Raw genomic sequence first — 16415 nt, 5'->3', positions numbered from 1 at the left:
CGAATTTCTGAGCATATATATAGCACACTGGGGTATCTCGCGTTATTCTTCTTTGCAAGGTAAAGAAGTGGAGGGGGGAAAAAAACTCTTTAAGCCTTCTCCCCCTTGATCACTTTGTTCCGGCCAATCCCCACCATCTGGATTATCTCCCTCCAGAACGTGGCGGGGGGCTCGTGCAACGTGGCGTGCTGCTCGTAGGCCTCAATGATGGGGCGGTCCCATGTCAAGTCCACATCCTTCGGCCTGATGTAGCGGGTGCGCTTGAACACCTTCCAGAAGATGAAGAGGAGGGGCGCGACGATCTGCATGGTGTAGTTGGAGAAGAAGGAGGCAACGCTGAACTCGGGGCGGAAGGCGGACCACCCGTAGGTCAGGATGACGATGGACTGGAGGAAGAGGGCGATGAAGGCGCCGTACGGCTGGAAGTATCCGTAGTAGGGCCTGGTGCGGCGGTCGACGCCCTGGGCCTTGCACGCGTAGTAGTAGTTCAGGAAGGTGATGGACATGACGAGGTAGTTGATCACGCCACCTCCGGTGATGAGGGCGAGGAGCCAGCTCAAGACCTTGGCGGAACCGCTGCCGCACTGCAGGAAGGATAGCAAGGGGAAGATCATGGTGACGGCGAAGCAGTAGATGGGCACGCCGTTCTTGGTGGTCTTGCGGAGCACGGCCGGGGCGCGGCCGTCGAGGGCCAGGCTGTACAGGGAGCGGGTGGTGCAGTAGACGTAGGTGTTGCCGGCGGAGTAGATGGTGGTGAAGAGCAGGGCGTTGACCAGGTGAGGGAGGCCCTGGATCTTCATGTTCTCCATGGCCATGACCCAGGGGGACGCGGCGGCGGTGCCGCCGCCCGCGCCGCCGCCGAGGTAGATCTTCTCGAGGATGGGGTCGTTGTGGGGGAGCACGATACCGCAGGTCAGGGCGGCGCCGACGAAGAAGATGCCGAAGCGCACGTAGACGGTCTTGAAGGCCGACTTGATGTACAGGCTCGGGTGCTTGGCCTCGGCGGCGATAATGGAGATGTATTCCGGGCCGACGATGGTGAAGGTGGCGGTGGCCAGGGCGCCCATGAAGCCCTCCATGCGGCCCGTGTTGCCCTGCGTGATGTACTCGGAGAAGGCGCCGGGGTTCTTCCAGTAGCGGAAACCGTAGGCGTCGTGCTGGGGGTTGCCGCCGACCATGGTGATGAAGGTGAAGAAGAAGAGGATGAAGATGAGCAGGACCTTGCCGCCCGAGAGCCAGAACTCTGCTTCACCGAATACGCCAACAGCAACAACATTCAAGAGACTAGATTCACACAATCGACGTTTAGCATGCATACACAACAAGCAAGCACATGGAGAGCGAGTTGGGGCAGAGGGAGGGAGAGAGGAGAAAAGAGAGAGAAAGAGTAAAGGTGGGGGAAGATGGGGATGAAGGAATCACAACGGGGCGCGACGACGAGCTGTAAGAGTTATCCGGGGGGGGGGGGGGGGGGGTTTCGAAGTCGCTTGGACCTGGAGGGAAAACAAGAAAAGAAGAGGTCAACCATCTCGACGGACAGGCAGTGGACTTACGCGTATGAGATAATGATGGCGACACAGAAGCCGGCGGTCGGGCCGGGCTCGGTGATCTTTTCGTTCCAGAAGGAGCAGACGAGGTTCAGGGCGGTGATTTCGAAGGGGATGAGCAGGGCCTCGTAGAGGAAGTAGTTCCAGCCGACCATGAAGCCGAGGGCGTCGTCGACCCAGACGCCGGCGAGGCGGATGAAGCCGCCGGAGACGGGCATGTAGGTGCTCATCTCGGCGATGGAGTTGTTGACGAGGGCGACGACGCAGGCGTAGAGGGTGTAGGCGATGAGCAGGCTGCCGGGCCCGCCCTTGACGAGGCCCTCGCCGATGGTGACGAAGAGGCCGGTCCCGATGGTGCCGCCGATGGCGATCAGCTGGATCTGACGGTTGTCCAGGCGGCGCAGGAGGCCGTCCGAGTTGTGCCGCACCGAGGAGCCATAGCTATCAAGGGAGGCCCTCTCGCCAGGGACGGTCTCGGCCGGGCCCTTGAGCTCGGAAGCCGACATGGCTGTTGGGTGTGTGCGCGCGCGTGTGTGTGTATGAGGTTTCCGTGCTGAAGCCTCTTCGTGGCGCGGGGGGTGAAATTCGAGATTTAGACTCGTCCTGCGGGTGAGACGGGAAGACGGGAGGCGGAGGATACCACGGCAAGGCTCATGTGGAGGAATGTTGCAAGGGAGGAGGAGTTGAGGTCGCGTGAGGGTGGAAACCGTGGGTTAAGAGTGAAAGACAGAGGATGTGTGTGAGGGAGGGTGAGAGGGGAGGAGATCGACCGAGCACGCAGGAACTTGGAAGTGGACGGCAGAATCTTGACGGGGAGAAGGTTAGGTTTTGATGGTCGCAAGAAGGGGAGGAGGGAACAGAAGAAGGAAGAGGAAAGATCAACGGTTCGTCTAGTCCAAGGAGAGAGAGAGGGGGGGTTGGACGGTTGGTTGTATCCATACTGGGGGAAAACTCTTTACGACGGTCGCCCAGCATCCCAATAATCTGCGGCGCATGCCACACAGTACAGCGCAGCGGCGTAGGTATTACAACTACATAGTACATAGTAGTAGGAGTTGGCTGGTGTTCTTCAGCCGTCAACCACTGTAGGTTTCGGTCGAATCACAGCCCGTCCTTTCACGGCGTTACTTTGCATCAGAAATCCAGGGACAACGGGGTGTACCCATACGGAACCCACGAAACGTTGTAGGGTTGTGTGGAGTTGGGGACCGGGGCCGTCCCTGGTTTCCGTACCACCTTCTCCCCCTCCCCGTCGTCGCGAACTCCAGCCCCAATACTCTGGCGCGGCGCGCTGGGGCTAAGGCAAGCCAGGGAGGGTATTGTCCGCAATGTCGTCATATGTCTATCTTAGTATCATTCCCGGCCTGGTTGCGGGCACTCATTGGACCGGGGTTTGAGTCCGATCAGGTGGTCGGCAGCAGGCGCGTTATCGCCGCCCTGGAGCACTGTAGTCTTGGGGTTTTCTTTATCCGTTGCGAAAGTCTTTTGACTAAAGGATGCCGTGTTATCCATATCGCTAACCCTGGGAAGAATGCAGATAAGGTGGGAAATTCCCCAGCTTTATCTTCAGGGACGGACGGCACGGTGGAAATGGCGAGATTCTGCGGGCGTGGGGGGAAGGTTTCATTCCGATACGTATCCCCCATATCGCCGGCCATCACAATCTGCCAATCTCTACTCCGTACTGTCAGACTACGGTCAGCGGCCGTGCGAAGGAGGGGCCTCAACTCTCAAGGGTACTATGTACATCGCGTGTAGTGTCTTTGGAGGTGCGGTGTCCCAGTGTTGGAGGGACCGAACGGGGGGTCTTGAGGGCAAGTCCGAAGGGTATGCCGTGGAACCCAGACGCTGTGCAAACATGGAGTACAAGTACATGGACGAATAAGAGACTGCGAATGAGAAAAGGAAGAAGGGAAAAAAAACTCTAAGTTTATGTCATCTAAGAATAGTGTACTAAGAGTGATACTGCCTCAGGTATGTACCTCAGTCATCTAAAAACACCGTCAGCCAATCACGACCGTCGTATCTTGAGGAAGTTAGGCCCAAAAATTAAATGAAAAAGAGAGAGAGAGAGTCGTGACACTTATCCACTTAATATGCAGCCGCCAGTCAATGCCCAGCCAAGACATGTGGATACGAAGTAGGTACTGTTGCCTACCCTAACCCTGGCGAAGCGAGGCTGGAGGTGGGTGGCTGGCCGTCTCGTGGCGCGCGATAAGGGATGGGATGGGCGTGTCGTTGAAAGAAGGTCGTCTCTACCAAGCCATTGACGATTCGAGAGACGATCAGATCAGAAAGCAAGCATCGCTAAGATTCTCGGACGGGCCCGAGCCAGCCACTTTGCTGTCGTTGTCGGGGACACAAGCAAAGCGCGCGCCGCTGGGCGTTTACTGGGCATGTTATTGAGATTTGCATTGGCCCCGAGGGAATGACTTGTCTTGAGAGTACATCGTACACTACGTACAAATGTGCCTATAATCTACCCCTGCGACCCTGTTTGTCTATGTATACGGAGTACGGAGTATAGAGTACATGTGCGGCCTCACGAGGCATCATAGTGGATACGTACCGCAGTGGAGACATGATACGATGCCTTTGGCCAAGTCGCTGACGGCGTTGATACTTCCGACCACGTGATTGGAACGAACGCTGAAGCGGGGGGACCTCCACACCGTAAGGCCCCACCTGTAGCGGGGCATGTAGGGTCCGCTTTTAGTCTTAGTATACGTATCCGTGTCCTGCCTACCTACCTACTACTATGTATGTACAGTATTAGTATCCGTATTGCCTTGCTTTTTATCACTTGGCGCCTTTCACGGTACGTACCCCGGCAAGGCAAGAGTCAGAATACAAAGTTCTTTTTTTTACAGTGCCTCTTCCATATTGTCAATGAATTAAGCAAACATCGTACTGGATGGTTTTTATCTCGTAAATTCCCAAACCTCTTTGAAAACTATGCTGTACCTAGGACGGTATTTCTTTGTTTAAAATTGTAGCCTGAGCGACCTTACGAAGGGAAACGCCTGGAATTGGTGCCCGTTCGTACGCATCTCCGAATGTACTGTGGATCCGTAGTTGTCCGAACGGCGCGCATGCGGCCGAGAGGAGCCTCGGGCTCACCCACCGTAAAAAAAAAAAAAAAAAAAAAAAGCGAGAATGACGTAGGCTGCGCGCGGTAGCCGGCGAATAATTGCGCGGGCAATGGCATCCATGCCTGTTCACTGCAAGGCGCAAGGCACAAGGCAAGGACATGGCCTCGGCTGACATTGTGCGATTCAGCGAGACCACTCAGTCGCATTGTCCATTATGATTTATCTAATGCCAACGTCTTGAAACAAGGCTTTGCAGATTTTGAGAGGTCTTCAGCTGGGGCCTTTTTTTTAAAAAAAAAAAATCCTTTCTGTTGTGGTTCTCCCGTTGGGAAAGAATCCCTTTTTCCACAATTCTCGATATGGCGGCTACCAACGGCCCAAACGGTGACAGTGGCGGAAGAAGGGAAACAGCCAACGCTTTTATGACCCATCTACTCCGTATGTATCATGACACCAAGGTTCCGCCTGTGTGTGTCCATCTAACAGTACTTTGTTCAATTGATGTCCGAAGTGAGGCCGTTGTCAGCATCGGTTGTCGGATCGATACGCCAGATGGGGCGCGCCACATAAGTCCAATCGCTAAAAGTTCATGCTGCCACTCACGCCCAGCATGCCGAATGTGTGATTGCAAGGCGAATCCCTGGTGCCTGGGCAACGTCCCTGAATTTCAATTTCGAATGCTGCAACCATCTACCTGGGTTAAACCCTAGGGTTACCCATCGCTGCTTCGTCACACCCTTTACGTCCTTTGCGAGTGCCATCATCATCATCATTACTATTATTATCGTCGAAATTCACTCTTGCCTACAGTAGCGTCATAGCCACCGCCGCAGCTTCATGTCGCCGACAGCACTGATAATGGGTTTTGGAGCAACCCGATAACCGCCGGTTGACGCTTTTCGCGACAGCGTCACCATCTGCCACTGGTGGCCCGTAGTATGGACGTGCGCTTCCTGTATTATTGATCACTCCTGACATTAGTTCCGCGAGCTTGTTCATCCCAAATCGCGCAAAGGCGATCGGCAACGGCGAAACCCGGGAGATCCGAGATCATGACCGCATCTGCCTGCAATTGCGCTCTTTTTCGAAGCTTACAAGCTCGGGCAACGATAACGGTGGCAGCTGACATCTTTTTGGAGGATTAGGGCCCTCCGAATGCGTACCATAAATCGCGGAACCAGAGCTGCGAGAGGGCCACCAGCCAACCAGATTCCATGCCCTAGTCTCTGTATGCCTGCTTACTCGATCGCGTCCGGCCTTAGCGCTCGTGGAATCGTTCTGCGCCGGGCATAAACGCCTCCGCCCAAGAGTCATTGGCCATGGCCTCAATTTTATCGCGCGCCGCCGCCGACCAAGTAGCTGCCTAAGGTGATGGCTTGGACCGTAAAAGCCGTGCCATCGGCATCCCGAGTCAGATTTGCGTCAGCACTGCACGCACCGCAAGTCTAAATCCAAGACTCGACTCCTGACAAAGAAGCCACGTCGAGCCGTTCGGGACGACAAAAAAAAACTGAAAAAAAAAACTAAAAAACTGCATCGTTCTGGCCCTTGGTAGCCACTTTCGCCCATCGCCAGAGATCCCATACCGCCTTGCCAAGCAAGGGAGAAGCGCGCACCATGGCCCGCTCCGCCGCCAATGCTGATCTCCCGCCGGAATATGCGGCGGATGGGGCCGCCGTCCGCGAGCGCCTGCCCCCGGACACGCTACGCTTGGCTGGCCGCTCCATCCACTCGGCGACCTCGCGCGACATGGACGCGCCGGGGCGCTACGAGCTCAACCACCAGATGGACTTTCTTCGCGAGACGGACAGGTTGGTCGAGTTCAGCCGCATCGACTACGCCATCAAGCGGCAAGCCGGCGGGAACGCCGCCGCCGCCGCCTCCTCGGTCCCGGAGATCACCTCGCAGCCGAGGCACGCGTTCAACCTGGAACGGCCGCCGGCCATCCTGCAGGAGGCGTTCCCCTACTACATCAAGCCCGTCTCGCGGAGCGGGCTGGGCAACATCGGGCTCAAGTTCACAAGGATTGGCAAGAGCGTATGCAAGGCGTGGCGCGTCGGGCGGCGCCGGGCCACCAGCGGGAAGGATCGCGACACGCTCGAGTACGAGGCGCGCGGGCTCCTCTTCGACGTCCGGCGCAACAACGACGTGCTGGACTGGTTTGACGGGGCCAAGAACCGGGTCGCCGTGGAGTACTCCAATGATAACATGTACAGCCTCAACGTCCTGGTGCCCATGGACCAGGCGATGCGGGATGCCCTCGTCGCCTCGTGGTGTGTAAAGTTGTGGAATGACCTGGCCGTGAAGTTTCACGAGCGGCGGAACTGGAAACACGGTAAGTCCGACGTCTTTGGCTTGCGGTAGAACCTGTACTGACGTGACTGCGTGTGTTCTGAAGTCAAATACATCATGCAGACATGCACAGCTGCCTTGCCAAAATGAGATGCAGAGAAGCTTTCGGACTAGACTAGCAGGGGCGACATGGTTTCTCGGGGAGTTGAGGGGGGATTACATGCTTTACGGGCTTGAAGCAGAAGATACCCTTGAATCTAGCGGCCACATCGCCCGGTACCTGTTCACGCTGTAATAACCGTGATTAATGAATGCTCGGCTCCGAACCGAAGGATAACATAACGGGAGGCCCGCTTTTCCACTCGGAGCGGCCGATGCCGATGCCGGTGCTAAGGCGTCACCGGAGTTCTCCCGGTAAAATTTGCGCTCCACATAAAGAGCTGGGAACAGCCTTCTTATGATCTGACATCATCGGCGCCATTCCCGTCGCCGCCTTCACAAATCCCATACTGATTCACTTTTCCCACCACCATTATCCAATTGTCAAAAGTCTACCATTACACACCAACGAATCCCTCCGCTAGTTAACCCCCCCCCCCCCCCCCGTCTGACTCATCCGCGCTGAACATTCCCCTCTCCTTACCCCCCCTGCAATATCACCGTTGCAGTCTAGCTCCGCTCGGTGCCGGTATCTCCCCTGAACACTCCGTACCGCCCACCTCTTCCCACCCGCCGCCGAAGCGCATACTCCAGTATGGACGGACCGTACGCCCGGGAGCTGGCCGCCGCCATCGCCGCCGTCCAGCACGCCGCCAAGCTCAGCCGGCGCGTCCTCGCCGCCTCGGACAAGGGCGTCGTGACAAAGGAGGACCTCAGCCCGGTCACGGTCGCCGACTTCGCCATCCAGGCCCTGCTGACCAGCACGCTGCACGCCGCCTTCCCCGGCGACAAGTTCGTGGGCGAGGAGTCCGCGGCGGACCTGCGGGAGAACCCGAAGCTCTGCGCCTCCGTGTGGGCGCTCCTGCAGCAGGTCGCGGGCGAGAGGGACGAGGACTCGCTGTGCAAGCTGCCCGCGTCGCCCGAGGACATGTGCGACATGATCGACTGGTGCGGCCTCGGCGACCCCTCGCCCACCGGCCGGTTCTGGGTCTTCGACCCCATCGACGGGACCAAGACCTTCGTGCGGGGCGAGCTGTACGCCATCAACGTCTGCCTGATGGAGGACGGGAGGCAGAGCATCGGCGTCGTCGGCCTGCCGCTGCTGTCGGCCGACGCCACCGCGCCCATCAACAACGACTCCATCGACCCGACCGGCACCGGCAGCATCATGTTCGCCGTCCGGTCCCACGGCACCTTCATCCGGCCCATGTCCGGCCCCATCGACCTGCCGCCGACCAAGATCCCCCGGCACGCCGACGCCGACGCCGACGCGCGTCCCCCCCTGGTCTCCGTCACCTGCATCGAGGGCTCCGAGTCCGGCGCCCCGGGCATCCACCAAAAGGTCGCCGAACGCCTCGGCATCGCCTACCCGGGCAACGACCTGCTCGGCTGGGTCCTGCGCTGGACCGTGCTCGGCCTCGGCCAGGCCAACTGCACCTTCTGGGCGTACCGGCGGCGGGACCGCCTCGCCAAGATCTGGGACCACGCCGGCGCCATGCTGCTGTTCGAGGAGGTCGGCGGCAAGGTCACCGACGTCGACGGGAACCCGGTGAACCTGACGGCGGGGCGCAAGATGGTGGCCAACTACGGCTTCGTCGCCGCGCCGCCCTCCGTCCATGCCCGGGTGTTGGAGGCCGTCAGGGAGACGTTGAAGGAGGAGGGCCTGCATGAGTTGCTGGGTTAGAACCGGGGGGTGGTAAAAACACTAGACGAATGTGGCGTTCATAGCGTTATGTGTGTTTTTCTTTTGTTTTTTTGTTCTTTGTTACGGATTACTCATATTCTCCATGCCGCGGAGTAATTCAAGTTCTAGGCCCAGTTGTCGGGATGACATGATCCTTTCAAACATTACCACTCTGTTCAGCCTGAACCCCGGCCCAAAGCCCGCGTCTAGGCGGAAGACTTGGCTCGGACGAGTTCGACGCCTCTTTCCGTAAGCAGGGTCTCCAAAGGAAGACCCCCCAAGCCTTTATCGTCGCATAGATGGGCCGAACTTGCCACCGTCTAAGCGATGGGTAGATACACAATTTCTGTTTTTTGAACTTTTTGACTTTTTTGCGAAGACTTGCGCTTGTCAACTTGCATTCTTCCTTTGAGACCCCGTCCTGGGCTTAGTTCGTGTCTCTCATGAAAGCCCACCAGCATACCACCTGGAGCACTTCATTGGCAGCTCTGGCGTTTCATCGGCAGCTTCGGCGCTCTTTCGGCACCTCACCGATTCTTCCGGTTAGGTAGCCATGCTGTGGACTGGGTAATTCAGGTCAGTTCATCCCACCTCCCGTCACGGAATCCATCGGCAATGGATGCAGCTTCTCTGTGACAATACATTGAGGATACAGAGAGCAAAGTTTGTAACCTGAGCGGTTGCGGGTAGAATGCCAGCGTCTTTCACCTAATAGTATCCAAGCTAATCTAGTATTTTATCCGCAAAGTTCACTATACAGACCTTGAAGTATACACTGGTGTTTCTACTGCACTATAACAAATTACTTTGCATCACTTTTATTTTGATATATCCAAAGAATGTTACGAATAGTTATAGATGTGGGGTTAGATGGTAGGATCAAGGGAGTCCAGGTAGAGCGATGCAGGCTGCCAATTGGTACACTAATGTATTTGACTTCTTTTGACAGCGGAATCAACTGCCACAGCCACACCAATGCTCGCTATTGAAACGTAATGATTATAGCCCGGGAAAATAGCATATCTCTACTACAAAATCTTCTGAACATTGGACCCTAGCCTAAACTCTTCCATTACGTTGGACTGGTAGGTGTATCGGCTGTAGTGGGGATGCTCAAAGTGCCTCAGGTACGCTAGTATCATACCCAATTCGGCTCAGTCGTTTTTTCTCCATTCGAATCAAGCGTCAGTTAGCGAACACGATGCTGATTTGGGACTTTGCCTTTAGAACAGGCTAGATTCCATCAGCCGCTACGAAGTTAAGTCTATGGTCATGCACAGCGGACAAAGCGCTAGTCAGTGAGCTAATACAAAGACAGGCAAAGTTGTCTCTCTCAACTGCATAGACTTCCAAGCTAGGCTCTTCTCACACATGCTAGTGAAGAGGGTTCAGCTAAGCCAAGCACGGTTACTCGGTTGCTTGTAATACCTATTATCATTGTAGATCTTGCTATTATTGTATGATTTTAAAACATTTGATCAACCAAGCAATCCGGGTTCTTTTTTATATGATGGCACCGAGCAGGATGCTTGTTGAATACTAGAATGATGCTGCCACTTGCTGTCTTGCGAGATTTGCAGGGGATTGTCGATATCTTACTCTACCGTTGGCGGGTACTCCGTCAAGGAAACGGAGTCTTTCCTGATGTGGCGCGGACCAACAAAGCACTACTGAGCGTTAGTCTACAAAATCATGTTACCCCCTTCCCTTCCGCTTTCATCAATGCTTTGCACTACCTATTACTTGGCATTGCTGCCAAGGCAGAGTCATGGAAGATGTCTCACTAAGACTCCATACCCCATATGAGGATATACCCTTCCTTCTTCCGCTTTCTTTTTCCTGGAGGCAATCCCTGAAGCTGTATTGAATCCTATACGGCGGAAATCATGAGGCTTCTACACAACAGCCTGTTCTTAGTAATCATTTGCACTGCTACAGCAACATTGTTACCGGAACCACGAGCTGGTGCCTCGACAACTGCTCTCCTCGAAGATCTTCCAAAGTGCTCAGTAAGTGACACATTGTTTTCAAGCCAATCGACGCTCACTGACTGTTTTGGAAAACACTTGCTGACACCCCTTGCCTGCCGGCAGTTGCCGTGTTTCAATGGTCTATTACAAACAGCAAGATGTGGCAGCAAGTCATTCGGAGGATGCGTGTGTTCGGACATGCGGCTTCAATCGCAAGTTTCAACATGCGTACAAACGTCCTGCATATTCGAAGAACAAGTCCGTAAGTATTCGGAAAGGGCTCGGTGTCTTATTTGGTTGCTTTGTGAGGGAATAAGCTGATTTGTTTCGTGTTCGCTGCACTAGTAACCTCTCGCATATCGCAAGAGTTTTGTCACGGCTATCCGATCCCTGAGCACCGTCGAAATGTCTGCCGAGTGTTCCTCGTCGTTTTGCCAGCAATAACGGCTATTGTTGTCGTTTTGAGATTCATATCAAGGAGGATAGGCAGGATCCAGCTTTGGTGGGATGATTGGACAGCACTGATTGCTTTGGTAAGTTGTGTTCGGAAATGCTGCACTGATCATCGACTCATTGTGGTTTTGTGACTGACAAATATAGCTTTCCTTAATAATAACGCTGGGATGCGCTGTCGCAAGTAAGAAAGACTTCCCTTGAAGCCTTGGAAAATTCCGAAAACGTTGTCGTTAACCTTGCCGTTTTGCAGGTGTCGAACTCGGCTTTGGCCTTCACTTCTGGCACGTGAAACCTGGAAATTCAAAGCCTATCCTTCAAGTTCGTTGCCCCTAGGCCCTATTTCGTACGCAATTCATTAATGCTTCCCGGAAGCTTTTCTACATAATGCAGATATTCTATCTCGTAAAGCAGTAAAGCATCCTCTATCCCTTGGTACTAGACGAGCAATTTCACTGATTTGTTCTAGCATCGCTGCCAAAATTTCCATCTGCGCCATGTACCTACGGATCCTCGTCGACCGCTGGTCTCGGATAGCGGTTATTGGCCTCATTGCGTCCCTTATAGTTCAGACAATTTTGTTTTTCTTCCTGGTGGCGTTCCAATGCACACCGGTTCAGTCGATATGGGATCGGTCCGTTCCCGGTTTCTGTCTCAACATCCAAGCCATCAGCTATGCAGGGGCAGCTTTCACGATCACTTATGACTGCATCTTCATAGTCTTGCCATTGCCTCAGCTCTTGAAACTGAATATACCCATGCGCAAGAAATTAGCTCTGGCTTTGTTACTGACGTTGGGCTCAGTGTAAGTGACAGATACAGAGGCTGTGGCGTGATGTTCACGGTGGCTGACCATACAAAGTGCCTGTGTCGCAAGCATGGTTCGTCTAAAGTTCGTGGTCACCTTTTCCCATACTTTTGACGCGACATGTAAGCATATTCTACCCGCCACAATTCTATGTCAAGCTAATATTTGTAGGGGACAATGTTGAAATCCTCGTTTGGTCTACCTTGGAAATTAACTTGGTGATGATTTGTGGCAGCCTTCCTGCACTGCGGCCACTACTCAGCAAAGTTAAAGAAACAATGAGATCGTATGCTCATCGGGGGCACAAGAGATCTGCTGCAGAGTGTGAGGATGTTGCAGAGTGCGAGGACCAGACCAAGTTGAGCGATCTCGGTCAATACCAGGCATCAGACAAGTCCTATGTCTTGCCAGATTCTCCAAGAAGACTGGATGAGCCAGTAAGCGCTCATGACTAGGCATTGTTGATTCACCCTAGTGCATCCGATACTCGATAATACCAACCGACATATTTCTCCTTCAGCACATATAAAACTTTACGTACAACATTGTAGCGCCAGAGACATCTTACCGCGGATGCCAATAATTCGCTTCTCCTACAGAAAATGCAACTTTTCCTACGTGCTACGGTCAACTTGCAACGTAGCCAGGAGCTTACGTTTAGCTATCCTACCCTGCTGAGTGAAATGGTTCGCAGGATGTCAAACTGAGTGTCTTCCAGAAAACTTGTGCCTCACGTGCTCAGATCTTAAGTCTCACCCAACCTTCTGGAACGCAACTAGAAATCTAGTGCATAAATGCATGGGTCTGGAGCAGTAGTTCGTGCGTGCCCCTGTACCCAGCCTGGGCATTATCACTTTCTTTAAAGGCAAGGGAAGCCATACTGACTTTCTTATGCAAAATGTCGCGTGGCACCTCACCATCTTTTGACCACATACCTACCTTCACGACGGTCGGTTCAGGCTGTCCTCAGCGAGTTTAGCGTGTCGCGAAATATACGACATATGGCAACGGACTTCATCGGATATTCTTCCGGTTCGTTGGTTTTCTTTCGCATTGACGACCACCCCCCGACTGGCGTCCTCCAACCGTCCGGCTCTCGGCTGGCCCTGACATGTTGAGATCCATGCACGCCGGGGTGCCTTGGACGGCAATATATGTCAGACAGGGTGACAGGCGAAGTTAAGCATGCTTATCGGATGGTAACTTGGAATGCAATCGAGATATTGCTCGTCGTTGAATATCACCGATCTTCGGTTTGTAAGGCGGTGGCCTGGGCCTCCCTTGTCCCTACCATCCCTTTCGACACCGCAGCGCCGGGATTATTCGACCCCTTTATGGAATCATTTAGTCCTGTGTAGCAGGTTAGGTCCACCACGTCCACCTCGTGGTGATCACCAAAGTCCCAAAGGGAGAGCAGCATGCGATCTACGTGATTTTCATAGTCAAACGCCAAGTCGCAGCTGCCGCAAGACCGATATTACAGACATGTACCTGGTCCCAGTTCAAGTTGACACACGTTATGGAGCTGGTTTCAGAGCTTGTTAAGCTTCAATGGCCATAAAGTTGGGCAGCGGGGGTTTTGCGGGTGCCCTTGTAATATTATGCAGGCATCTAACCGTATCTGGCAGCTACAGCCACTACTGCCACAAGATAACATAATCTATTACACCTAACATAACCTTACCTAGGCCCTAACTATCCTAGCTACTACTCCTATACATCTTCTATAGTAATGTGTATATATATAAAAGATGCGTAGGGTTAGTAGTTAGGATAGTTAGGGGTTAGGATTTAGGTTGGGGTTATGTTAGGTGCAAGTAATAGAACATGATATTTCTGTACAGACTAGCCGGGATAGGCTTAGAGGGCTGTAAATATGCGTGCTGACATATCATCCTCCTCGATTAGGTTAGACACCCGCAGAATATCAAAAGTTGAGCTTGGCAGCAGTGGGTCCTGTTACGACCTACCCCGTATTCCTCGGGGAACCCAATACCACCTTGTAAAACAACCTCAACCTTGAAGTGTCAACTTATGTAGAATTCGAGGCTGTATCATATTTGGATAGTACAGCAGTGGTCGCGATCAACAAAAATTTCTATAAATTCAAGTCAAAGCCTCATCTTTTCGTTCATGATTTACACTATCTCATCATCAACCTGATCTACTACAACACGCCGGTCGTCTTTACCTCTTCCCAATATTTAATCAACCAACCTGCTGTGCAGAACATCTCATTCCACCAAGACAAAATGAAGTTCACCGCTATTATCTTTGCTGCGTTTACCGCCAGCGTCGTCGCCAAGAAGGGGTAAGTGCAGATGGACGCTTCCTAACAGTTCCCCAACGACACGGATCACGCTTCTACCTGAGTAACGTTGTACTAACAATAAGCCTAAAAGATGTGGTTTCCCCGATGGTCCCGACTGCAAGTCACTTGGCCAGGGAGCCGATGGACTTGAGCAGTTTGTGGACGACGGCTGCTGCGTTTTCCCCCTCCGCTGCGGCAACGGCGACGGAGGCGAGTCGTGCGAGTTTGCAAAGAGCAACAAGAAGGTGAAAGACCTCAGGGGCCGTCGCATCAAGATGACAGCATAGTGTGGACCTTGGATACAATCATTGGTAATAAATCACAGTACGACCATGCTCGTTTCACTCTCGGCACGAATGTTGAATAGCTGGACTGTTCTGCAATGGTGAGAAACTTCGCCCGGCGCAACGGTTAGGTCTTGGTTTCCAGAAACACATGATAATTGCGAATAAAACCTCCCGACCGAGAGGTCCATCGTCGCATTTAGTAGACTTTTCGATTGTCACGTATGTGACTTACCTCGAAGGCTTCGTTCTCCGTTGAAGCTCAAGCTGCCGGTCTGCACAGCCCATCCCCACACGAGGGCGTTATGGCTCTTGCGGGTGCTGGCGACCGCGTTCATTATCAACTCGTACCCGCTCAGTACCGTCTTCAGGTACAGATCGTCCTTGAGTTGGCCAAGCTAGATGATCTTCAAAGAGACCATAGACGAACATGGCGGAACCGGAGCTCCCAATGTAGTTGCCCCACTGCCCCTCGGGGCCGGGAGTCATGACGGGCCCTTGATCTGCTTGTCCTGGGCGGCAACGGCGGCGTCGAAGATGGACCGGGGGCACCTGGCCAGGCACTCTCAGCTTAGATGATGCTCAGGGAAGAGTTCGATGACGTTGGCGAGGGCCATAATGTACCAGCCCACGGAGCGGCCCTATATACGAGGGGAGGCGCCCATCTCTGGGCCGGTCCGGACGGCCGTCTTGCTCAAGTCAAGGCCATTTGGTGGGAGGCCGTTGGTGCGGTTGCGGTTAATATTCGTCCCGGATTCGACTACAATGTCATGTTGTCCCAGGAGGTGACGGTTTCCAGGCTCAAATTATCGGGCCCAGCGGGCGGGGAAGACTTCAAGCATGTATATGCAGTCCATTCTGTGGTGGCTAGAGAAGTATGTCTGTGACGTGCTTGACTCGGCCGTACTACTTCTGGTCGCCCTCCCTCAAGGCCATCAAAACACCACAGAAGAATGCCGATGTGGTGTCAGCTTGGGTCGGTTCGACGCCGTGCTTGGTCTGGGAGTCTGCCACTCATGTCCGATGGCGAGGCTCGCGTTCCAGCCTCCAGGGGCTGGCCTTCTCCCCTGGGGTGATCGAGAACCATCACTTGGGCAGCGAGATGGCTGTAGAGGAGAGGGGCACGTTGGCCAGCGCGGTTTCTCCAATGGATGTAATGTTTGTGGCGAAGTCAAGCTGCCGCCCTGTCAGAGGAAGCCCTCCGAGCTTTCCCAAATTTCGTAGAGTTACCGTCTTTCAGGTCCCCTCATCAGTCCAAACAGCATCAGCACATCAACTCGTTCGGTTCTATAAGCTTGTCTGACGCGCCTCTGAAAGTGACAAAGCTGGTGAGGTTACAGGCCTGGGAATTCGATGAGCTTTCGAAAGCAACAATGCTTTCGACTTGGTAACCCGAACGGCTGGTGACCGATGAAACATAGACGGAAAAGCAGGATCTGGTTCGTAGTACAGGACCTATTCTAGTCTCTGGATGCTCGCTTCTGGCTCTGCGGGGAGGAGGTCGGGTGATTCCATCGCGGGGAGCCCCAAGAGCTTCTTGCCTATATGCTTATCTCTACTAGGAGAACCTCATGCGGTATGAGATAGACCTTTCAACAAATGACACTCGTCATTCTCCGAGCTCATGAATGAATGATTGTCCGTCAAGAAAATGAGACATAACAATGCGGTTCCGGGCCTCAACTAGACTGGGTTGAGCTCACTATTCTCAAGACTAAGTCTTGAGAAGAGTGTTGGTAGATGGCCGTGGATCAATGAGATTCTCAGCTGGCATCCGACCGGCCAGCGTGCATATGAGCCTGAGCGCTGGTCCGG

General features: G+C 53.8%; 5 protein-coding genes across 5 annotated transcripts; 4 read left to right on the top strand and 1 right to left on the bottom strand.

Annotated features, from left to right (window-relative positions):
* Positions 1-89: 89 nt before the first annotated feature.
* Positions 90-2053, bottom strand: GLRG_10888 (amino acid permease; the record flags this gene model as incomplete). Its single annotated transcript, XM_008101562.1, has 2 exons — positions 90-1284; positions 1554-2053. The coding sequence occupies 2 exons, from the start codon at positions 2051-2053 to the stop codon at positions 90-92; spliced, it is 1695 nt and encodes a 564-aa protein (XP_008099753.1).
* A 4203-nt stretch (positions 2054-6256) lies between these two features.
* GLRG_10887 (uncharacterized protein) lies at positions 6257-7003 on the top strand (the record flags this gene model as incomplete). The annotated part of the gene is made up of 1 exon (XM_008101561.1): positions 6257-7003. One exon carries the CDS (start codon positions 6257-6259, stop codon positions 7001-7003), a length of 747 nt encoding a protein of 248 aa, XP_008099752.1.
* Positions 7004-7685: 682 nt separating this feature from the next.
* GLRG_10886 (3',5'-bisphosphate nucleotidase) lies at positions 7686-8774 on the top strand (the record flags this gene model as incomplete). The annotated part of the gene is made up of 1 exon (XM_008101560.1): positions 7686-8774. The coding sequence occupies one exon, from the start codon at positions 7686-7688 to the stop codon at positions 8772-8774; it is 1089 nt and encodes a 362-aa protein (XP_008099751.1).
* A 1886-nt stretch (positions 8775-10660) lies between these two features.
* GLRG_10885 (CFEM domain-containing protein) lies at positions 10661-12712 on the top strand (the record flags this gene model as incomplete). Its single annotated transcript, XM_008101559.1, has 9 exons — positions 10661-10783; positions 10868-11006; positions 11090-11277; positions 11345-11381; positions 11451-11518; positions 11573-11610; positions 11667-12002; positions 12241-12442; positions 12557-12712. The coding sequence occupies 9 exons, from the start codon at positions 10661-10663 to the stop codon at positions 12710-12712; spliced, it is 1287 nt and encodes a 428-aa protein (XP_008099750.1).
* A 1545-nt stretch (positions 12713-14257) lies between these two features.
* On the top strand, positions 14258-14603 carry GLRG_10884 (uncharacterized protein; the record flags this gene model as incomplete). Its single annotated transcript, XM_008101558.1, has 2 exons — positions 14258-14316; positions 14408-14603. 2 exons carry the CDS (start codon positions 14258-14260, stop codon positions 14601-14603), a joined length of 255 nt encoding a protein of 84 aa, XP_008099749.1.
* Positions 14604-16415: the final 1812 nt, after the last annotated feature.

Source organism: Colletotrichum graminicola (assembly GCF_000149035.1).
Source record: "Colletotrichum graminicola M1.001 genomic scaffold supercont1.69, whole genome shotgun sequence".
NCBI lineage: Eukaryota > Fungi > Ascomycota > Sordariomycetes > Glomerellales > Glomerellaceae > Colletotrichum > Colletotrichum graminicola.
This window is presented reverse-complemented; position numbering and strand designations above follow the sequence as displayed.